Source organism: Narcine bancroftii, chromosome 13 (assembly GCF_036971445.1).
Source record: "Narcine bancroftii isolate sNarBan1 chromosome 13, sNarBan1.hap1, whole genome shotgun sequence".
Taxonomy (NCBI): Eukaryota; Metazoa; Chordata; class Chondrichthyes; order Torpediniformes; family Narcinidae; genus Narcine; species Narcine bancroftii.
In genome coordinates, this window is record NC_091481.1 from 37,032,465 (window position 1) to 37,057,583 (window position 25,119).

Here is a 25,119-nt window from a genome sequence, read left to right on the forward strand (position 1 = left end):
AGTAGTGATACAGTCCCATAGGAGGCAAGCTTCAATGGACCCCTATCTTTTTTGGGGATCACCCTAATAATAATTGCTATCGAAAAAGACTCTGGGGGAAAGATGGAAGTCAGACTTGGGTGCAATGATTAATGAAAATTGATGGGAAGACATGTGTCTGAACAGCAGGTCAGGGATTGTCGATGCTGGATATCAGCTGGTGCTGTACAATTCCCTGCATCAACTGTACCTCACGCAACAAAAATAACATAACTCAAAGTCAGAAATTTTGAACCTGAGTTTCTGATGTGGTGTGAAGGTTGGAACCTATATCCACTCCACCTAATTATGTACGAAAGTGAGATCCTTCTGGGTAGACCTGGGGACATTCTCAAAAAAAATTACAAAAGTGGAATTTCCACAAGCCCCAGAATTATTCTTTCGGGGAGACATTATTGAAGAACCGTTTAGATATCCAAACACCAAATCAATTTTGTGAAGATCACTTTGTCAGTAGTGGGGAAGTGTAGAGCAGTTTCCTGGAAGGCCGACTCTCAACTTCGTATTACACAGTGAAGTATGAAATGCAGTTACATTCCCCTGGAGGAGATTACTTCTAACTTGAGGAAGAAGTCTGGTACATTCACTGAAGTGTGGCAACCAGACCTGAGGCACAAAGGGGTGCAGGCATGATCTGTACCCACCCCCCCCCCCCCCCAACCTTGAGAAATGTGAGTTAAGGTACAAACTGCCCCAACAGGTAAATAACGAAGAGAGTGAATTAAGGTTGGGGCACAGAAGACGTGTGTTTTAAGTTTTAGTTTTAATTTTGTTTTTTCTTTGCCTTTTAACATCTGGGGAAGGGAAAAAAATACTAGACTCTGTATATAATATTGTGTGATAAGAAAATGTTTTATATTATTTGTGTATCATTTGACTCATTTAAAATAAAATCATTTTTAAAAATTAGCTGAGGTTGGGATATGTTCCAGCTGCAGGATGTGAGATTCAGTGGAATCCACAACAACCACTTCTAAAGTCAGTGTCTTCAGACTGAGGAACTTCAGTTCAGAGTTGACAAGTTGAAAATGTGCTCAATAGATCAAGTAGCATCAGTGGAGAGAGAACCAGAACAGACATTTCAACGACTACCTGAGCCTGTGGAGAAGGGAGAGAAGGTGTTACCTCCAGTTGGTCACACTGAATATGCAAAAATGGTAAAAAAGACAAAATGATGGGCTCTTTATCTGAATGCAAAATGGTCAAAGAAATAAACAGATATGACCTTGTTGGCTGCAAAATGCCAAGAATGGAGGTTGAATCGTCCAGCATTCTGAATTTCTTGGAAAAAGGTATCGCAGGTAGACACTCCTGATAACAAAGAAGGATGAAGACTGAGGGAAAGAAAGGATTGCAGCTCTAAAAATTGAGTGTTAGAATCTGAGTGTTTAAACATTGATTCTAGAGAGGGCAGTCTGGGAAATTAATAGATGAAAACAAGGCAATGGCAGATGTTAAACAGGCTTCACTCTGCATGAAGAAAGAACCCCAAACTGTAGATGCTGGAATCTTGAATGTACAATGAGAAACTGGTTAGGCAGCCTTTCAAGTCGGAACTCTGTCACAACTAAGGTGGGGAGGGGAGAAGGGGAGAGATCACTCTGGACATTGTCAGTTACATCCCAGAAATATCTGGAAGTTGGAAAGTGAAAGGAAGGGAAAAGAAATTAGTCACCAGTACTGATGTATGGAGCAATGTGGGACCACCCCAGGGCTTTAAACAAAGGGGCTGGTTAGAAAGTTGATGCTTGGGTTTTAATTTTCCATTAGATTGGAAAAGTGTAAATGTATTCAAAATGTTATGGTTAGAGAAAGTAGGAAACAACAAGCCAACTATTAAAGCTGTGCAGTTTGGAAAACTTTGAGGTAACGTCAGATTGGCTGTCCTTGTTGGGACTCCAACCCCCTCTCTATTCTGGATTCTCAACTTCCTAACAGGAAAACCATAAGTTGTGCGGTTCGGTAGCACATCATCATGATGAGTATGGGCGCATCATCGGCCTCTGACCCACGACTGCACCACCAAATCCAGCTGCAACAGTGTCATGAAGTTGGCAGACACAACAGTAATTGGCCTCGTCACCAACAACATTGATCACACTGCAGAGAAGTGGAAACCTGTTGCGAGAATAATGACCTGAGTCTCATCATGGACAAGATGAAGGAGATAATCGTGGACTTCAGGAGGACCATCCTCCACTACACATCAAGTGAGTGGAGAGAGAGAGAGGAGCACCAAGTTCCTTGGAGTAAAACGCAAAAGTCTGCCAGTCCCATGGTTAAAGTAAAAAAACAACGCTGGAGAAACTCAGCAAGTCAAACGGCATACTTTATATAGAAAAAGTAAAGATGCTTAACCAATGTTTCAGGCTTGAGCCCATCATCAAGGTATGACCAAAATCTACGCAGGTGCCTCAATAAAATGGTGGAGTGATGGGCGGGGGAGGAGCACAGACCCACAAGCAAGAGGTAGATAAGGGAGGGAGGGCACAAAAGCAAACGGGGAGAGGGAAGGGGTGGAGAGCTGGAGGAAAGGAGACAGAGGGACAAGGAAGGGAGGGTGAGTGGGGATGGACTAGCAGGAACCACAGAAGTTGATGTTAATACCACCCAGTTGAAGAGGGCCAAGACAGAAAATTAGGTGTTGCCCCTCCAATTTATGAGTGGCCTTGGTTTGACAGTGAACGAAGCCATGGACAGACATGTTGGTGTGGGAGTGGGTGCAGAATTGAAATGGATTTTTAAAAACTTTTTTATCAATTTTAAACCACAATATAATTACATTGCATTCAATTGGAACTTTAAAAAAAATATTAAATTTGGAAATATACTCAACCCACCTCTAAAAAAGAAAAAAGAAAAGGAAGAAAACTGAAGAATGTCAAGACATAAAATATTTGTACAGAAAAGTCTAATGGAGGTTACCCAAGAAGAGGTCTTCAGAGATCCAGTCATACATTCAAACCAACATTTGTAAATACGGGCTCCATATTTTCCAAAGAAACATTATATTTATCCCCCAGATTATTAGTAATTTTCTCTAATGGTGCACAACTACAGTGTTCTACATGCCAACTCTCCATGCCTAAATTTATTTCTGACTTCCATGATATTGTAATATAATTGCTAGAAACTGCTAAATTCACTCTGGTAAATATTTAAATTTAATTTTGGCCTTATAGCCTTAATATGACTCAGTAAAAATAACATCGGGTCCTGAGGTAATTTGCAGAATTGAAATAGTTGGCCACTGGGAGATCCCTGATATGGACAGAGTGAAGGTGCTCAGTTAAACGATCTCCCAGTCTGTGTCCAGTCTCTCCGATGCAGAGGAGACTTCAGTGGGAGCCATGGATGCAGTAGATGACTCCTGCAGATTCACAACTGAAGTGTTGCTTCACTTGGAAGGACTGTCTGGGGCCCTGAATTGTGGTGAGGGAGGAGATGTGGGTGCAGATGTGGCTCTTCCTGCAGCCACAGGGAAAGGTACATTGGAGCCAACTTAACAAGTTATTCTGGACACACATCTCCTCACTTGTCAGGAAGGCGCAACAGTGACTGCACTTCCTGAAAAGACTGAAGTGGGCAGGGCCAATGGCCACCACGTCGACCTATAGAAGGTCTATTGAGAGCGTCCTGGCCAGCTGCATCATGGTGTTGTATGGTTGGTGCAGAGAAGTGGATTAGAGATCAATTAACAGGAACATAAGAGTGACAGAGGATCACTGGAGTCCCCCCCCCCCACCCCACCACCAATCCCCCACTGCCTATCATCGTTGACTGAAGAGGGCATCTATGATTGTTGAGGACCCCTTCCACCCTGCACACAGCATCTTCCAACTGCTCCCATGAGGGAAGAGATAAAGAAATATCAGATCCAGCACCACCAGGCTGAGGAAGAGGTTCTTCCCACAGGCAATGAGAACACTGAACAACCAAGGAACTGCTCCCACTAACCATCCGAGACTCTCATATGTAGAAAATGCTATTTATTTATTTAGCAATCTATCTATTTATTTATTTATTTATTTCTGTATCTATATTTGTCCTGTATCTATTGTTTTTCTTTCTTTTTCAATCATTTTATCAACATTTCATAATATATACAGCATAAGGAGAATAGAAATATCACAATTAAAATAGTCTGTACAAGTACCAGATATAAATTCCAAAAAGTGAAAATGTGACATATTAGAAATAATTCTCCTAACAAAGAAAACAGAGATAAAGAAATAAATATATTATATTTAAAAACTCCCAATTAATCTACTAAAAAAAACATAATTTAAAAAAAACTGATTGGCCTATCCCGAGGATCTGTCAAACAGTTTAAAACATCACTCCGATCCACACCTACACCTACGGTAGGAATTATATTACGTCGGGAAAGGAAGAGTTAATTCCTAGAATAACGCCAGTTATAGAAGTGATCAATAAATGGGTTTCTGTGTTTCTTCAAATTTAGTCATTGTATGTAAAGTGCGACTTCTGATGTTTTCTAGATTTAAGAAAGACATAACATGAGAAGCCATTGAAAAAATTTTGGAGAATCCAAGTCTTTCCATTGAAGTAAAATGGCTCTTCTAGCTCATTGTGTAGAAAAAGCTACAGATCGATTTGCAGAAGTAGGTCAACAACCTACATCTGTAATTCCAAAAAGAGTAGTTAAGGGGTGATTGAATAACCAGAATCATTGCTAGAGTTTAAAAAATATCCAACAATATCTTTCCAAAATTCTATATCACGGTATATGACATAAACATATGAGACAATGAAGCCACATTAGTATTGCATCTATCACAAGTAGAGCTTGTATTAGGAAAGATGCGAGCTAGTTTACCTGCGGACATATCAGCTCTATGAACTATTTTAAACTGTATGAAAGCATGACGTGCACATAATGAAGAAGTATTAACTAATGAAGAAGTATTAGCTAGAAATATGACATGTCCAGTGTAGATTCATCTGGACTATTTGCCTGCATTGTTTTAAACTGGACTTTTTCATTCCAAGAGTTGCTGCTGAGTTATTGCTGACAAAATTGACGATGAGAGGAGGCTGGGAGGGGTCTATCAGAGAAACCAACTGCGGGATGAGCCAAGTGTGGCTTGACAGAAAGTAATGCGGATGCTGAAATAAACTGCTGGAGGAACTCAGTGGGTCAGGCAGCATCTGTGGAGGATAATGGATGGCTGATGTTTTAGGTTGAGACTCTGCTGCATGTTACAGAGTGCAGATGGGCAATCTAAAGAGATGAGAAGGGGTGAGGCATGGGGAAGGCAGGTGGATGGATGGGTGTGGGGGGAATAAAGGGTTAGAAGACACTTTGGAAAGAGCATAGAGGAGATTTACTAGGATGTTGCTTGGATTTGAGAACATCACATGAGGCAAGATTTACAAGGTCACGTTTGGGAGGTTAGTCAGGAAGGTTCAGATGCTCAGTATTCATGGTGAAGTAGTGAAATAGATTCAACGATGGCTGGATGGGAGAAGACAGAGAGTGGTCGTGGATGATTGCTTCTCAGACTGGAGGCCTAGTGGTTTGCCTCAGGGATCGGTACTGCGACCATTGTTACTTGTTGTCTATATCAATGATCTGGATGATAATGTGGGAAATTAGATCAGCAGTTTGCAGATGACACAAAGATTGGAGGTATTGTGGACAGCAAAGGTTTTCAAAACTTGCAGAGGGACCTGGACCAGCTGGAAAAATGGGCTGAAAAATGGCAGATGGAGTTTAATGCAGATAAGTGTGAGGTGTTGCATTTTGGAAGGACAAACCAAGAAAGGACATACACGGTAAATGGTAGGGCACTGAGGAGTGCGGTAGAACAGAGGGATCTGGGAATACGGATATATAATTCCCTTGAAAGTGGTGAGACATGTGGATAGGGTTGTAAAGAGAGCTTTTGACATATTGAACTTCACAAATCAAAGTCCTGAGTACAGGAGTTGGAGTGTTGTGTTGTGGTTGTATAGGACATTGGTGAGGCCAATTTTGGAGTATTGTGTGCAGTTTTGGACACCTAACTACAGGAAGGATATCAATAAGATTGACAGAGTGCAGAGAAGATTCACTAGGATGTTGCCCAGACTTCAGGGACTGAGTTACAGGGAAAGGTTACACAGGTTAGGACATTATTCCCTGGAGCATAGAAGAATGAGGGGAGATTTATTAGAGGTGTTTAAAATTATGAGGGGGACAGAAAGAGTAAATGTAGATGGGTTTTTTTCCATTGAGGGTGGATGAGATTCAAACAAGAGGACATGGGTTAAGAGTGAAAGGGGAAAAGTTTAGGGGAAACATGAGGGTGAACTTCTTTGCTCAAAGAGTGGTGGGAGTGTGGAACGAGCTTTCAGCTGAAGTTGTAGATGTGGGCTCGATTTTAACATTTAAGGGAAATTTGGACAGATACATGGATTGGAAAGGTATGGAGGGGTATGGTCTGAGTTTAGGTCAGTGGGACTAGACAAGAAGAAGTGTTTCGGCACAGACTAGAGGGGCCAATGTGGCCCTGTTCCTCTGCTGTAATTGTTCTATGATTCTATGCACAGAGCTTGGGCTTTTCTCTTTGGAGTGACAAAGGATTGGAAGAGGCTTAATGGAGGTGCACAAAGTTACAAGGGGCTGAGATAGAGAAGACTGTCAACACTTTTTTCCTATGGCGACCATAGCAAATATCTGGTTACGGTGAGGGAGGAATATTTAGGGGAATGCCAGAAGTTATATTTTTACAGAGAGTGGTGGGTGCCTGGAATGCATTGGTGGGGGTGGTGGTGGAGGCCGGTACAATCAGGACATTTGAAAGACTCTTAGACAGGCATGTGGCTGTAAGAAAAAAAACAGAGGGTTAAGGGTGTGAGGTTGGGAAAAATTACACGGCTGTGGAGTAGGTTTAAATAGGTCAGCACAACATTGTGGGCTGAAGGGCCTGTACATTCTAAAACCAGGTTGTGTGTGATAGGCAGACAGAACCCGATTAGGGGTGGTGGGGTGATGAGTCTAGGTAATGAAAGGTGGAGGGAGAATGGAAAATGTGAACGGAGGTAGTGACATCAAGGGAAGGGCTGGAAGGAAAAATGGGGTTGCTGGCTCGACGACCAATTGGCATACTCCAACACCTACTGTCTATTCAAACACAATGGATGGGCATTACTTGAAATTAGAAAATGAGCTGTTCATACCATTGGGCTGGCTCTATGCTCCCCAGGAAGACGGTAAAGTATTCTCATTTGTGTTATTCCTCATTTGACTGTATAGAAAACTGAGGAACATGGTTGGTTTTTACATTTTTTTTAAATTTTAAATTAATGTTTTAAAAATGTAAATGTAGACATACAGCATGGTAACAGGCCTTTTTAACCCACCAGCCTGTGTCGCCCAATTAACCTGCATCCCTGGTACATTTTGAACAGTGGGAGGAAACCAGAGTCCCCATGGGAAAACCCATGCAGACACAGGGAGAACACACACTCTCCTGACAGAGAGCAGGGGATTCAAGCCCAGTCCTGATCGCTAGTGCTGTAACAGCAGTGCGCTAACCGCTACGCCAACCGTGCTGCCCCTGGAAAGGGGAGTTTAAATGATGTGCTACCGGAGGCTTGAGATGGAGTCCAGATGATGTACCAAATAGTCACCTTGTCTGCATTTGGTCTCGCAGATTGAGAAGAGTCTATGTGGCGAGCACTGGCTGGAGTTTTGTGGTGGAGGGGAGGGACACTGGTGAGAGATGGAACCACAGGGTTGAAGCTCTGCAGCCCCCAGTCTCAGCCTGAGTGTGGAATGGTGTGGAGCTGGGGGGTGGGAGGCTGCTCCGCAGGACCCATATCCTCTGGGGGTTGGTGACCTGAAGCTCGGGGCATCCCATGTTGGACAATTCTCTTCATCGTCTAGGTCTGCACAGTAACGAGGGAGAGCAGCTCATTCCTTTCAGATGAGACCCTGTTTGCTACTTCACAGGAGCCTAATAGATCCCACACCTCAATGAAGAGATTGACCCAATGTCCTGGCCATTCCAACAACCTGGCCATCATCACATTACTGTTCAGGTATCTTCGGATGTGATTACCCAAGGACATTGGAGATCCTGTGGACTCAACGTGTTATAGAAGTGAAAGGTATTACTTCATGATGTATTTTTGAAATTACTTCTGTATTTAAAGGATGAAACGTTGAGATACTGTGGAGCAGGAGAGGAGAGAATCCACTTGTGAAGTCAGATGCAGGAGTGAGTGTGGAGAAAGATGGAGTGGACAACCTTAAATTACGTGGACCTCCAGATCTCGTGTCCACTCTGCATCAGTGGGGTCTGACAGAGTGATGGGAACTTCACGATCGTCCACCAGTTGGCTAGGAGATACCCGAAGGGCAGCAGGCCAGGGGTTTGTGAGGCACTGCATACCCCGGGCTTTTGTACTCTTGACACCTAGCCTGGGGCTCCTTTTTTGCACTGAGCAGTCATTGGCCAGAGGCTCAAAGTGGCTTTGGATACATTGAGTTTGAGAATTGTGCAACATGGAAATAAGCCTTTGGGCCCATGATGGCCATGCCTGCCATTATGCTTGCCTACACCAGTTCCGTTTCCCTATATGTGACCCACAGCCTCAATGCCACAGCAATTTGTGCTTTAGTATTGGGAGATTATCTGCCTCCAATCCAGATTCCAGCCACTCTGTGAGAAAGGGCCCCTCTGAACCCACACACTTCTCACATCTCTTATTTCAGATACCCCCACCCCCACCAAAGCAAAAAGATTATTTCTTTCTCTCCTATCTATCCCCTTCCAAATTGTCTGCAATTATATACACCTCAGCTCCAGATTCTCCTTCAATCTGAAATCCTCTGTTCCAGACAATGTTCCTGGGAAATCTCTCCATGTCCTCTCCAGCCAGTTACATCCTTCCCATAGTGTGGTGACCAGAACTACACGCAATACCCCAGGAGTGGCCTAACCAGTGTTTTATTAAGTTTAACATGTATCTTAGCTCCTATATCTCGATGCAGGAAGACAGGGTGGTGAAAGAAGCATTTGGCACACATGCCAGCATCAGTCAGGGCATTGAGCACTGGCGTTGGGATATTCCAGCTGTACAAAACATTGTTAGGGCCACATTTGGAACTTCGTGTGTGGTCCTGGTTGCCTTGATGTAGGAAGGATGTCGTTAAATTAAAAAGGGGGCAGAACGATTCACCAGGTGTCACTGGGGCTGGATGTCTTGAGTTTTAAAGAATCACTGAATAAGATGGGGCTTTTATCCTGGAATCTCGGAGGATGAGGGGTGACTTTATAGAGGTATACAAAATCACGAGGGGATTTTCCCAGTATAGAAAAGTCTATAGAAAAGTGAGGGGAGACTAGAGGGGCAAGTTTTGTCACACAGAGGTGTGTGTATCAAACAAATTTCCAAGGGAAGAGGAAGAACCACGTACAATAAGGCATTGAAAAGACATTTGGACGGGAGCATGGATGGGGACGGGTTAGAGCAGTGGTTCTCAAACTTTCTCTTTTCACTCATGTACCACTTTAAATATTCCCTATGCCACTTGTACTCTGTGATTAGTAAGGGATTACTTAAGGTGGGATGTGGATGGAAAGAAAAAGTTTGAAAACCACTGTTTTAATCATACCCCATAGACTCGTTATGTGCACGGCTTCAGAACTCCAAAGGAAATGGGCCAATGACAATTTTTCTCAAGCAAAATATTTTAGTAACAGTTGGGTCGAGAGCAGTGATTCTCAACCTTCCCTTCCCCCCCACACCCCACCTTAAGCAATCCCTAACGAATCACAGAGCACCGATGGCAGAAGGAATAACTTAAAGTGGGATGTGAGTGGAAAGAAAAAGGTTGAAAACCACTGGACTGGCTTGAACATGCAACTTGATTGGTGTGGACAAGTTGGGCCCAAGGACCACCCAAAGGTCCTATTGTTTGACACTCCCTGGGCCCCTACCTTTTACCAGATGCGCATACAGCATGATAACAAGCCCTTCTCGCCCATGAGCTCGTGTTGTCAATTAAATCCAATTGGCCCACAACCCTATACGATTTGAAAGGTGGGAGGAAATCGGAACACCCGGAGGAATGTACAAACTCCTTACACACAGTGCCAAATTTGAACCCAGGTTCCTGGCACTGCAACAGCATTACACTAATCACTACACTAACTGTGCCAACTTTACTTCGTCCAACTTTCCAACTGGTTAATATTAGTCATCCTGTAACCATTCTCCTCGCTATCCGCAACACCACAAACATTTGTGTCATTAGCAAGTCAATCCATGAATCTGTCCCTCTCCTCCTGGAACAGCCCTTCTAACAGAGCTTAGAATAGTGTGTGTTTCTGGTGTCCGGTCCCTGAGATGTACGTAGATGATGTGGCTAAATAGAACATCAGTACAGTGAACTACTCTTTGCAGATGATGCCGCTTTAGTTGCCCATTCAGAGCCAGCTCTTCAGCGCTTGACGTCCTGCTTTGCGGAAACTGCCAAAATGTTTGGCCTGGAAGTCAGCCTGAAGAAAACTGAGGTCCTCCATCAGCCAGCTCCCCACCATGACTACCAGCCCCCCCACATCTCCATCGGGCACACAAAACTCAAAACGGTCAACCAGTTTACCTATCTCGGCTGCACCATTTCATCAGATGCAAGGATCGACAATGAGATAGACAACAGACTCGCCAAGGCAAATAGCGCCTTTGGAAGACTACACAAAAGAGTCTGGAAAAACAACCAACTGAAAAACCTCACAAAGATAAGCGTATACAGAGCCGTTGTCATACCCACACTCCTGTTCGGCTCCGAATCATGGGTCCTCTACCGGCACCACCTACGGCTCCTAGAACGCTTCCACCAGCGTTGTCTCCGCTCCATCCTCAACATCCATTGGAGCGCTCACACCCCTAACGTCGAGGTACTCGAGATGGCAGAGGTCGACAGCATCGAGTCCACGCTGCTGAAGGTCCAGCTGCGCTGGATGGGTCACGTCTCCAGAATGGAGGACCATCGCCTTCCCAAGATCGTGTTATATGGCGAGCTCTCCACTGGCCACCGTGACAGAGGTGCACCAAAGAAAAGGTACAAGGACTGCCTAAAGAAATCTCTTGGTGCCTGCCACATTGACCACCGCCAGTGGGCTGATAACGCCTCAAACCGTGCATCTTGGCGCCTCACAGTTTGGCGGGCAGCAGCCTCCTTTGAAGAAGACCGCAGAGCCCACCTCACTGACAAAAGGCAGAGGAGGAAAAACCCAACACCCAACCCCAACCAACCAATTTTCCCTTGCAACCGCTGCAATCGTGTCTGCCTGTCCCGCATCGGACTGGTCAGCCACAAACGAGCCTGCAGCTGACGTGGACTTTTTTTACCCCCTCCATAAATCTTCGTCCGCGAAGCCAAGCCAAAGAAAGAACAGTGGGTACTGACACTGGCTCACTTGAAGTATTTTACAGAAGCAATGTTAGTTGTACTTTACCAATGAGCTGTAGGACTCCAGTTCTCAGAAGAAATGTAGGACAGTTAGGACTAGTTGTACAGATTGGAAACAGGCCCTTTGGCCCAACTTGTCCATGCTAACCAAGGTGACTACCTGAGCTATTCATATTTGCCTGTGTTTGGCCCATATCCATCTAAAGTTTCATGGCCCTGTAATAACACAATGTTATTACAGAGGCAGTGACACGGGTTCAAATCCAGTCCTATTCGTAACAACTTAGAAATTTATAACATAGTACAGACCCTTCAGAGCACAGTATTCTGTCAAGCTAATAACCTAATCTAACAATTGCCTTGAATTTCCCAATCTTCTCAGTTCCATGTAACTGTCTAACAGTCACTTAAAAAAATCCTTTTATACTATTGTACCTGCCTGAACCACTGTTGCTGGAAATACATTCATATGAACATGAGAATTAGGACCAGGAGTCGGCCATCCAGCCCGTCGAGCCTGCTCCACCATTCAATGAGATCGGTGAAATCTGATGAAAGGCTCATCTCCACCTACCTGCCTTTTCCCCACATCCCTTAATTCCTTTACTATGTAAAAATCTATCCAACCTTGTCTTAAAGATATTCACAGAGATCGCCTCCATTGCTTCAATGTGCATCGAATTCCACAGATTCCCCACCCTCTGGGAATAGTAGTTCCCCCTCATCTCCATCCTAAATCTCCTCTTCTGAATCTTGAGGCCATGTCCCCTAGTTCTGGCCTCCCCACCAATGGAAACAACATACCTACCATGATCCTATCTATGTCATAATTTTATATGTTTCTTCTAAATTCCAATGAATAGAGTCCCAGGGAACTCAATCTTTCCTTATAGGCTCAATCTCTCATCTCTGGAATCAACCTGGTGAACCTCCTCTGTACTGCCTCCAAAGCCAGTCCAGGGGACCAGAACTGCCTGAATCGTTTCCAGGTGTGACCCTCACCAGCACCCTGTCCAGTTGCAGCAGAACCCCCCCCCACCCGCTCCTAAATTCAACCCCTCCAGCCATGACGACCAATGTTCCATTTGCCTTCTTGGTAACCTGCTGTACCTACAATCCAACCTTTTCTGATTCATGTACAAGCACGTCCAAGTCCTCCTGCGTGGCAGCATGCTGCAGTCGCTCGCCATTTAAATAATAATCTGATCTTCCATTCTTCCTTCCAAAGTGGACAACCTCCCATCTGCCACGCCCTTGCCCACTCACTTAACCTATCTAAATCTCCCTACAGACTCTCCATATCCTCTGCATATTGTGAACAGTTGCGGGCCCAGCACCGACCCCTGCAGCTCACTGCTCACTACTGATTGGCAACCAGAAAAACACCCCTGTACCCCAACTCTCTGCTTTCTATCAGTTAATCAATGCTTGGTCCATGCTGATACATCACCCCAACATTATGCATCCTTATCTTATGGATGCTTTTTAAGTGGCACCTTATCGAACACCTTCTGGAAATCCAGGTAAACAACATCTACTTGCACCCCTCTATCTACCACATCGTTACTCCTCAAATAACTCTTGTAAGTTCATCAAATAGGACCCGCCTTTGCTGAATCCATGCGCAGCGTCTGCCTAATGGATCCATTTTGCTCCAGATGCCCCGCTATTTCTTCTTAAATGACAGCTTTGAGCATTTTCCCATCTACAGGTATTAAACTAACTGGCCTAGAGTTCCCTGCCTTTTGCCTACATCCTTTTTTGAATAGTGCCATGATATTCACCATCTTTAATACACTGGGACCTGCCCAGAGTCCAGAGAACTTTGGTAAATTGTCACCAAAGCCTTGACTATAACTCCTGCCATTTCTTTCAGTACTCTGAGATACATTCCATCAGGACCAGGGGATTTATCTATCTTTAGACCCACAAGTTTTCTTAGTTCGACCTACAGTCCAGGTCCTCACCTCCCACCACATCCATAACATCTGTCTTTGTCATAGTAGACATATCCTCCACTGACCAACACAAAGCCTCAGCCATTTCCTCATGACCCAATATCAATTCCCCCTTCTCATCTTCCAAGGGACCAACCTCCCTTTTGCACTTCATATAATTATAAAAACATTTATTGTCCATTTTCATATCTTGTGCTAATCTTTTTCATGTAGTCTTCCTTTTCTCTCTATACTGCTCACTTCGCGGTTCTTTGTTGCTTTTTAAAGATTTCCCAATCTTCTTGTTTCCCACTGCTCTTGGTGAATTTGTACGCACGAGCTTTTAGTTTGATTCCTTCCCACAAAATTAGTCTGAGATGACCATGGGATCTCTTGCATTGATGTTAATCTTAAACGAATGGAGTCAAGCCCGAGGCACATACATCTTTAGCATAGTCCTCGGAGAAAACCAATGTTAGCTGACTTTTTGCAACTGGGGCTTTGAGTGTGGGAGGAGAATGCTGAGAGCTATTTCATAACTAAAAGATTAAACATACATTTCTGAACAGTGAGACCCCTCCTTGCTACTATAATTGGTCAGAACAAAGTACTGGTAGCCAAGTGATTTTTATCAAGAGGGTTACTACAGAAATCACACAGCAGTGGCAAACTCTAGGTGCAAGCAGCAACTTGGGGCACTGCTCGGGTTAAAGATCTGCCTTCCCTCGCACGGTCCAGGTGTCAGTCAGTGCACGCTGCCTTTGCAGCATCCTCTTCCTTGAGACAAGTTCAATGCAATGAAGTCCTGGATTGTTGCAGCTCTGGAAAAGAAAAGAAAGATTACTTCTTCACCCAGTTATTTTCACCTTCCTGTCCTTGAACGGGTGAGCAGTGCCGGGTACAGTTGTGGGTCTGGTGGTCATCCTGCAGAGAGCTGGCCACTACTGAGTGTACTATGGCGAGGTGGGCTAGGTTGGGAAACATCTGATCCTTGTGCTCCCAGATGGAAACATTGTCCTCTCCCAGCCATTTTCACTGCTGTTAACTTGGAGCTGGTTGTGCACCATGACTTGTGAGTCTCGTTTGGTGGATAAACCATTGAATCTTCATGAGGTTCCCTTGGGGGGAGGGGGGGGGTTGCTGTAATTGGAAGAATGGTGGGTGGAAAGAGAGCCAGGTTTCGTTCAATTTTGCTAGTCAGCCCTGAAGGAGCACTTCCCTGTGAGTAGAGGTCAAAATAGCAGGAAGATCAAACCATTTACAATGGCTGAGGTTCGTTTGGCACTCAGTTATAAAAAGGAGTGTAAATCCATGGGGAATGTACAGCCCAGATTGGCCATGAATGACAAACTATAGTTCTGAGAAGGACTTGGGATTACCTGCAGAGGATCAAGAAAATTCAGGACATTTGATAACTTAATATTGTACTTTTATGGGAAGGTTTTACCTCTGGAAAGAATAAGAAAAAAAAAAACAGTAATCCTGTGAATTTTTATAAAGGAAGTCATAAAATTATTTATGTGTATGATCTGCAAATGAAAAATGAAGGACTTGGATCCAATACCTTCACCAGTCTATTTACATGAAGGATCATTACAACAATGCAAAATTATTGACACGTTAACAAAAAAAATGGATAAATCTTTGCAGGATTGTAGGAAGAGTGAAGGGAAATGAGGTTCGTATTGGATGGCTGGCATGATCACCATGTTATTGGTTGTGATACAAGCTGTCCTCGGCACTGGGTGGGAATCAACAGCGAGACCTTTCTCACCACTGGATCTTCCTCACCTGTCAGAGGTCTGAAGGATGCATGTGCCTGGCAGGGTGGAGGCTTCTGATCTGGGTCTCACACGGTGGTCGGGATGACTTGTCCAGCGCCTGTTGTCCATTTCAATGCTTGGCAGCTCAGAATTGAATGAACTTAGGAAAGGATAAAAAAAAAACCTTTCAGTCATTCGATTCAATTTCTTAAGAGCTCGAAAGAGCTGGCCTTATGTTACAAACAAGCGCATGCTCCCTTCAGATCTTTATGTTCAACTGAGTATGAAATGGAAAACATTTCTACATTAGGCAAAAGTCCCAGAAGAATCTGTGCCTACCATTTGTAGCAAAAAAAACAATCACAAGTATGTTTTCCCAGATGAAAACTCATTCATATTAAGAGTTTCCTTCGGTGAGATGGTCAGAGAAATGAGCTTGCAATGTTTATAAAGAATTTGAAATTCTACTTTATTTCTTACATTCAATGCAATTTCTTGCATTGCCAGGGTAAGCAATATGCCATTGTTAGGCCCCAATATTTAGAATTCCGATAGCTACAAACACCTCCAGTATATGTCATCATAATGTGTTGTACAGGATCTCAACAGTAAGAGGGCCATGAGATCATTAGATCTCGGATTGTCCAATCCCTGTTAGGTGAACATACAGGTAAAATATGACGAATAAGCTTTGAATGTGAGTCTCGCATCATAGGCTTGAACTCGGCAAATGTGTAACCCAAAGAAACCTTCTCCAAATCTGTGTCCTTTTGCCAAGGTGCTAGTTTGATTGTCGCTGACATTCTCTTCAAGGATGCGTGCTGAGCTCACTGCTCCACTCACTTTACACCCATACTGTGTGACCAGGCACAATTCTGTTTGCTGATGACACCACGGTTTCGGCAGAATCACGGACGGACGTTCTAGAGGGGGATGGATCAGCCAGTTGAGCGGTGTCACAACAACAACCTTGCATTCAACATTAGCAAATGTTGTGGGCTTCAGGAGGGGGAAATCAGGAGAACATAAACCAGTCCTCAACGAGGGCTCAGCAGTCGAAAGGGTTAATAGCTTCAAGTTCCTGGGTGTCAACATCTGTGAGGATCTGTCCTGGGACCTTCACATTGATGCAACTGTGAAGAAAGCTTGCCAGCAGCTATACTTCATGAGGAGTTTGGGGAGATTTGGAATGTATCCAAAGACTTGCAAATTTCTAAAGGGGTACCGTGGAGAGCATTCTAACTGGTGGCATTATTGTCTGGTATGGAGGTGCCAATGCACAGGACAGGAGAAAACTACACGTTTTGCCAGCGCCGTCAATCGCCACGCCACTGAGGACATCTATATGAGGTGGTGTCTTACGAAAACAGCCTCTGTCCTCAAGGATCCCCCACCACCCAGGCTGTGCCCTCTTCACTCTGCTACCATTGGGAAAAAGGCACATGAGCCTGAAGACGTAAATCACAAAAATCTGTAGACACCGTGGTTGAAGTGAAAACAATAAATGTTGGAGAAGCTCAGCAGGTCGAACAATGTCCTTTATGCAGCAAAGGGAAAGATACAGAACGGACATTTCGGGCTTGAGCCCTTCATCAAAGTATGAGAAAATGCCGGCAAACGTTCAATCAAGAGTTGGGGGGGGGGGTGGCAAAGGCAGGAGATGATAGGTGGAGATAGGTCCACCCATCATCTCCTGCCTTTGCCACCCCCACCCACCCCTCTTTCCCTCTCTCCCTCTTTTGTTTGGACACCTGCTGGCCTTTTCTCATACTTTGATGTCCGAAACGTCAGTTCTGTATCTTTACCGTTGCAACCTAAAGGACGCTGTTTGATCTGCTGGGTTTCTCTAGCATTTAGTGTTTTCACTTGAGCCTGAAGACGAGCGCTCGGCGGCTCAAGGACAGCTTCTTCCCCGCTACCATCAGATTCCTGAATGATCAATGAACCAGACACTGCCTCACTTTCCCTTATTTTTGCCCTAATTTATTTTTAAATGTAATTTTTAGCAATGTGATGCAGCCACAAAACAACCATTTTGTGACGTTTGTGACAATAGATTCTGATTCTGATTGCCATCTTACAGGACTTGGACCCACTGATGATGAAAGAACAGTGTTCTGTTTCCAATCAGATTGATTTATGTCTTGGAGAGGAACTTACATGTTGGGACACATCTCCTCATTACCTACTCCTGTCCTAATAGTGATATTTCCATACATCCATCCGGGATCCATAAGACACTACAGCACAGAAATAGGCCCTTTCTACCCTTCTAGTCAGAGGTACTTCACTGATCCTCCTTTCACTATTCAAAGCCTTTTTCTGCAAAACTGCAGCACAGCTACGTGCTGTGTCAGACCCAAGGGAATGTTTTTTAAAAATTTAGACATACAGCATGGTAACAGGCCATTTCAGCCCACGAGCCCGTGCTACCCAATTAACCTACAACTCCTGTTACGATTCGAGCGGTGGGAGGAAACTGGAGCCCCCGGGGAAAACCCACGCCAACACAGGGAAAACGTACAAACAGTCCAGGATCCTGATTGCTGGCACTGGAACAGCGTTTCGCTGAGCGCTATGGTATCCGTGCTGCCCTATCTGCTAACCACTACTTCCTCTGGCAGCCAAGGGAGTGTCACCAATGTCTGATACAATTCCCAGGCATCAGGTTGACAATGGCCCTCCAGTTGTGAGCTCCGGTCTGGAACTGCATATATCCCATTTCTGGGAGGATTCTGTCTATAAATTGCCATTGCACTGCTCATATTAGCCCATCCATGTGCCTCACCAAGTCTTTTAAATGTCCCTATTGTACCAGCCTCCACTACAGCCCTATGTTCCAGGCACCCGCTTCTCTCTCTGTAAAAAGAAACCTACCTCTGACATCTCCCCTAAAATTTGCTCCATTCACCTTAAACAGATGATTTATTTTTGTTGGGTGTTACTGTCACCCAGGTAAAAGGCAGCAGTTGACCTCTCTTTCTGGGCTCATAATGTTATATACTTCTATTAAGTTGTCTCTCATCCTTTGTTGCTCATCCTTTCCCCATAAGACATGTTCTTCAATCCAGGCAATATCCTGTAAGCATCTGCATCCTTCCTGTAATGAGGTGACCAGAACTGAAAACAATAATCCTAGTGTGGTCTAACCAGAGTTTTATAGAACTGCAACATAACAGCACTACTCCTGAACTCAATCCCCCAACAAATGGTGGTCCTGCTGTAACGGCTGCACTGATGCTGGTGCCTACGGACAGCAGAGACACATCTCTCAACTGCCCAGTCCGACTGCCATCAGCTCCGTACAGGCTTTAATGGAGCAGACAGAGGTTTTATTTAAAAATACTGCGACCACGGGGTCGGCACCCAAGATGGCAGCAGCCACAAGGGGTTACAGACTCCAGGGAAGCAGAGGACGAGTGCAGGGCACTAGAAAATAGGGAGAACCCTCCCCCCTACCCCGTTTGAGAGGGAGATGCAGAGGAGATGACCCACGGGATGGTGACCATGGTAATGCACCAGTGAGGGGTTCTGTGGCTGAAGAACAACAGGCGGTCTGTTGGCAACTTGAGGCAAGGTACCCACGCAGGCTGTGGGCTGTTGGCAACTGCGGTTGAGGGCTTCACACCAGGCTGCGGACAGCCGGAACCTGGCTCAAGACTTGGCTGAAGGGGTAAAAAGTACTGGGATGAGAGAGAGTGCCGAAGGTTTCCCGCTCGTGTCGGAGGTTCAGATCTGGAGCTCGGGCTGCTGATGGTTTCAGCTGAGCTCTGTGTGGCTGTGGGGGCTGTGGGAGCTGTGGCAGTGCTGGAGGTGAATCCATGGACATTTGGTGATTCTGGGGGACTCTTTTGTGCTTATCCCTCTCACTGGTGGCAAATCTGTCTGTGTTACAGCAGGTAAAAAACAAATCTGTGTAATAATGCAATGCTTTTATTACATGACAATAAAGGAATCTTGAACCACCCTATCAACTTGCACAACAATCTTGAGGGATCAGTGGATTTGAACCCTAAGATTCCTCCACACTGCCAGGAATTTTGTCGTTAACCATATACTTCATTCAATCTTCCAAAGTGAATCACTTCATGCTTGGACACCATCTGCCACATCTCTGCCCAACTCTGCATCCTGTCAATATCCTATTGTAACCTGCGACAACCTTCTACAACAACACCTCTGATCTTTGTGTCATCAAGAAACTTACTGATTCACCGTTCCACATTTTTAAGTAATTTATAAAGATCATGAACAGCAGGGGTCCTGGAAGAGATCTCTATAGAACGCCATTACTCACATATGTTCCATCTACTACCACCATCTGTCTTTTGTGGGGCAGCCAATTCCAAAGCTAAGGTTAGAATCCTCCTAGTACATGCTGATATATCATTCCACTAGTCCTACTGACCTGCACCCAGTCCATGACCCTCTAAACCTCTCCCATCCATGTATCTATCCAATTTATTCTTAAAATTTAAGACCGAGCCTGCATTTACCACATTAGATGGCAGCTTGTTCCACACTCGCATCACTCTCTTGAGTGAAGAAGTTCCCCCTAATGTTTCCCCTAAACCTTTCCCCCAAAAGCCTTGTCCTCTCATATTTATCTCTCTTAATCTAAGGGGAAAGAACCTACAGGCATTTACTCTGTCTCTATCAAATCTCCCCTCATTCTTCTACGCTCCAAGGAATAAAGTCCCAACCTGTTTAATCTTTCCTTGTAACTCAACTCCTGAAGACCCGGCAACATCCTAGTCAATCTTCTCTGCCCTCTTTCAATCTTACTAATATCCTTCTTATAGTTTGGTGACCAGAACTGCACACGATACTCCAAATTTGGCCTCACTGATGTTTTGTACAACCTCATCATAACATCCCAACTCCTATACTCAATATTTTGATTTATGCAGGCCAAGATGCCAAAAAGCTTTCTGTATGAGTCTACCATGGGCAACCTTATCCAACGCCTTACTAAAATCCATATGTACCACATCCATCAATTTCCTTTAAAAACTCAGATAGGGTCATGAGGGCACAACTTTCTCCAAATGCTTGTCAATCCTGTTCCTAACAGTAGTTTTCCCTTCACTGGTCTGTAACTCTCTGTTACATTTCTTAAACAAGGGGACTACACCTGCCATCCTCCAGTACCACTCCTGTGGCCAGGAAGAATGTGAAGATCATTATCAAAGCTTCAGCTATCCTTTCTCTTGCTTCCTGTAGTAACTGGGGTATAGACAAGTCAAGTTCAAGTTTATTATCATACAATTATACAAGTACAACCCGACGAACCAGTCTCAGTGCAAAAATGTGCAAATATGTATTAAGACATAACACACTGTCACGGTTGCGACAGTAAGAAGCAGGAGGAGGAGAGTGAGAGAGTCAGGATGTGGCAGTGAGCCAATGAGAAGGTCAGAGGAGTTTAGCTGGATGGTGTTTAGGGAGCTGAAGAATGCAATGGTGTGTCTAGTGAATAATAAAAGAAAGTTGGCTTCATGGTGCGCTGAAAGTGAGCGTATTCTTTATTTGTTTGTAAGCTGGGGTAAATTCTTGCCACACAACAGATACAGACAAATGATGCGCATGCAGTGCATACAGTATATACACATACAAAATAAATAATATTGCTTAATAAATAGAAGAGACTTGGAGGCTGTGTATTAGCAGTTCATTCAGTCATTCCCCACTGTCACTGCCCGTAGAAAGAAGCTGTTTCTCAGCCTGTCTGATGGTGTTGGCTCTGATTCTCCTGCATTTCTTTCCTGACGGGAACAGCTGAAAGGTGCTGTGTGCAGGATGGAAGGGGTCCTCTACGATTTTGCAAGGTTTCTTCAAACAATGATCCCAGTAGATCATATCAATGGGGGGGGGGGGGGGGGTGGAGGTGGGGGGAGAGGGACCCAGCGATCCTCCCTGCTACACCTGGTCCTATGGATTGACCTGCAATCCAACGCTCTAAAGCAACCGTTCCACACTGTGATGCAGCTGGCCAGGACGCTCTTGATTGAGCTCCTGTAGAAAGATGACAGGATGGTGGCCGGAAGCCTTACACGCCTCATTCTTTTCAGGAAATGCAGTTGTTCTTACACCTTCCTGACAAGTGAGGAGATGTTGTGTGTCCAGGATAGGTCACTTCTTAAGTGAACTCTAAGGAACTTGGTTCACTCTACTCTCTCAACTACCGAGCTATTAATGTGTAGTGGAGGATGGTCATCTCTGGTCCTCCTGAAGTCCACAATCATCTCCTTTGTCTTGTTCATGTTGAGACACACCATTTCATGAGATTTTCCACCTCTTCTCCGTTGTTGCTGACGAGGCCGACTGCTGTCATGTCATCTGCAAACTTGATGACATTGTTGGAGATGGATCTGGCGATGCAGTCGTGGATCAGTGGAATGATCAGGAGTAGGCTGAGCCCACAGCCCTGAAGTGCACCAGTGCTCAGCATGTCGGTGCTTGACGTTCTGCTGCTGACCTGCTCTTCCCGTTATGGAGCCAGAATCCAGTTACAGAGAGGGCGTTGAGTCCCAGCGCGGTAGCTTCGCCACCAGCCTCTGGGGATTTAGCTATCCTAATATTTTTCAGAAGCTGCAACACTACCTCTTCCTCAATCTCGACATTAGCCTGTTCTATGCTGACCTCTCATTCACCAAGATCCCTCTCCCTGGTGAACCTGAAACCAAAGTATTCATTTAGGACTTGAGCTACCTCCAGGCACGCCACTTCCCCCTTTATCCCTCATCAGTCCTGCCCTCACTCCAGTCATCCTTCTATTCTTCATGTATGTATAGAGTGCCCTGGGTTTTTCCTCAGTCCTGCTTGCTGTGACTTTCTCATGCTCTCCTAAGTTCCTTCCTGGCTACCTTATCATTCCCATGGATGGAATCTTTTATTTTCCAGGGTAAGAACATCACATTAAAGATGAGACGGAGAATGTTAAACAGAGATGTGTGGGGCTGGAGCAGGCTGCCAGGAGTGGTGATGGAAGCTGATTAAGAGGCATTTAGACACCTGACTATGCAAGAATGGAGGGAGAGAGGAGAATTAGTTTAATTTGGCATCATGTTCGGTGCAGACATTGTGGGCTAAAGATTCTGTTCTATTTGTGGGATACAGTATGCATACCACTTTTATAGAGTACTAAAAGAAGGTGAAACTCAATCTCCTGGCAAATGTGTGTGCAGAAGCTAAATAATTAAGAAAATAGCAGAAGCAGTACAGAGTGCAGTTCTGGGCGCCACACTCCAGGACAGGACAGTGAAGATTTCCGGGAAAATGAAGAAACTAGAGAGGATAGTGTTACATAAGATTACGGCTAGCAGAGCAGTTAGCGTACAACCGTTACAGCGCCAGTGACCCAGGTCCAAGTCCGGCACTGATGTTCCGGTTTCCTCCCAAATTGAAAAGTCACAGGGGGGTTGAATAGATTCCATGGTATATGGGAGTATTTGGGCGGCAGAAATTCATGGAGCAGAATGGCCTGTAACCATGCTGTAAACTTTAAAATAAAATCAAAATTAAAAATCGTCGAGTTTTATAGCACATCAACAGACCTTTTGGCTCAACTCATCCATTCTGACCAAGTTGTCTCCCCAAGCTAGTTCCATTTGCCTGTGATTGGCCCATATATTCCTCTGATCCTCTCTTGCCTGTTAAAGGGTGTAATTATAAAGGGGAGACTTCGCTGAAATCTTCATAACAACCAAAAAGAGTGCGTGGAATAAATAGGAGAGAAAGCTCTGCGAGTGGTAAAATGATCAGACCTCCAAGGACAAAGAATTAGTATAACAGTTCAATAAAACCCAAGAGAATACGAGAAGCATTTTATCCCCACAGTAAGTTGTGATCTGAAAGGAGAGCGAGACCAGATTCATTAAAAACTTGCGAAACAAAACTGGACATTTCTTGAAAAGGAACAATTTTCAGAGTTATGGGGCAAAATCCCAGCAGCGTTAATTCAATAGCTATCTCAGAATTGACACAGGTGTGACAGGGTGATTATTTTGAATTGAAGAGAGCATTAAGAAAAATGTAATACAAGGTGCTCTACATAGGATAAAAGCAGGGAGTCAAAGCCCTCCAAGGCAGGACTGTCAGAGCTGCAGATGAAGCGGGAAGATAGTGAACAGGCTCAGCACACTTGTTTAATCACTCTCCTTTCGAATCCAGCAAGTTAACTTGTGGACTGAATTATCAAATCAGAAGCCGATAATTTGGACGAAAGCATCCACTCTTTTACAGTGCAGACAGAAACCACTTTGATAACAGGACACACTTCTGCCTCAGGTTTCAGATTTATTGTCAGACGTCACATACAACCCTGAATTTCCTTTACTTATTGGTAATGCAAAAAGACTGCACACAGCGTATGCAAATAAACAAATAAAGAAATGTAAACAGATAACAAATGTAAACAAACTGACTGTGCAATACAAAGAGAATTTAAAAAAACATTAAAGTTGTGGTGGTACACCACCGGCCTACTGCAGGAGGCAACCTCTGTACCTGCAGGAGAGTATGGGGGGACAGGACAACATCTGGCCAGCTGTCAATCAGCCGACCTGAATGGACCAAGCCCCACCCGGTCAGGTGTCAATCACCCTCCAGGATATAAGCCTGAGCTGGCCCTCCGAAGACTCAGCGTTTACAGCAACACATCCAGCCCTGCTCTGTGGATGTCTTTGCCGATTAAAGCCTGTTGTACAGTTTTTACCTTGTGTGTGTCTAACAGTGAACCACAATTTAATCAGCAAAGACATTTTACCAAGGCTGCTATGGAAAAACTCCTGAGCCTCGAAATTGACCCACTCCACCCAGAAGCCCAAACATGCTTCGAGATCTGGAGGCACACGGTCGAAGCAATCTGGAGGCACACGCAGATGACATTCGGGACTCCGATCGAAAGAAGCTCGTCTTACTCCGATCCAAGCTGGGTCCTCGTGCCTTCCAGGAAACCAAAGGCAGCTCCAAGTACAAAGAGGCAATGGACACTCTCGAGACCTTGTATAAACCCCCCACGGATGCGGTCTTCACAAGGTACCTCATGAATACCCGAGCCCAGCAACCCAGAGAGACGGCTGAGTCACCTGGGACACCTGCATGAGTTGGCCTGAGCGTGTCTGGCTGAACCCAGGGTAAATGAAGAGGAGGTCAAGAGACTGATCCGGGATGCCTTCGTCCAAGGGCTATGCTCGAGGGCCATCCAGCAGAAGCTGCTGGAAGAAAATATCTACGCCCTTGCCAAGACACTGGAAGTAGTTTGAACCCTAGAAGCTGCAGCCCTGCACACTGAAATCTTCGACTTAAGGCTCCCCGAGGCCTCCTCGTGGTCGCCTCACACTGCTGCTGTGGCCCTTGACCAAGCTGAAGAAGGAAACATCGCTGTGGCGGGCGCCTGGCGCCCCTGTAAGTACTGTGGGTCCTGGTGTAGGTCAGATCGTAGATCGCGACAAAGCCTGGCTAGGAACCAATGCGGCAAGAAAGACCACTTTGTTAAAGTGTGCCTTTCAAAGCCAGCCGGCAGCTCAGCGGCCCTCTAAGACCTCCCCATCTCCCCTTGGACCCCATCACGTGCGCATACCGGCCGATGCCATTGCCTCTGCTACCACTTCTGGCATCCCCAACCCTGGCGGCACAACTTTCGGCCCTGTCAACAACGATTGCCACGTGTGCCCTGCGCACCCGGACCATCCCCCGCCCTCGCTGCCCACCAAAGATTACAATGACGTCACTTCCGGCTACAGAGTGATGTCACTTCCGCCGTATGCGATGACGTCACTTCTACTGGCACGACGAATACAGCTGGGGAAGGAGGCCAGCCATGCCTCGGCCTCCCATGCGGCGCCACCATCTTGGGCCAGGCAGAGGCCGACACCGGGGCCCTCCGACGACAAGGTGGTCAACACGGGCGATGACCAAGTTGCCCTACCGACGCTCCCCACACATCCAG

The 25,119-nt window shown here is 45.2% G+C and overlaps 1 protein-coding gene across 4 annotated transcripts in view; it reads right to left on the reverse strand.

The window, feature by feature from the left end:
- Positions 1 to 14,015: 14,015 nt before the first annotated feature.
- LOC138748364 (uncharacterized) overlaps positions 14,016 to 25,119 on the reverse strand; it is a 169,431-nt gene continuing 158,327 nt past the window's right edge. For all 4 annotated transcript variants that reach the window (XM_069908422.1, XM_069908421.1, XM_069908419.1 and 1 more), the window contains exons 19-20: positions 15,196 to 15,327; positions 14,016 to 14,225 (exon numbers count right to left, since the gene is read on the reverse strand). In XM_069908422.1, coding sequence (XP_069764523.1) covers positions 14,150 to 14,225; positions 15,196 to 15,327 — 208 coding nt within the window. In that variant the 3' untranslated portion in view covers positions 14,016 to 14,149. The remainder of the gene's footprint in view (positions 14,226 to 15,195; positions 15,328 to 25,119) is intronic.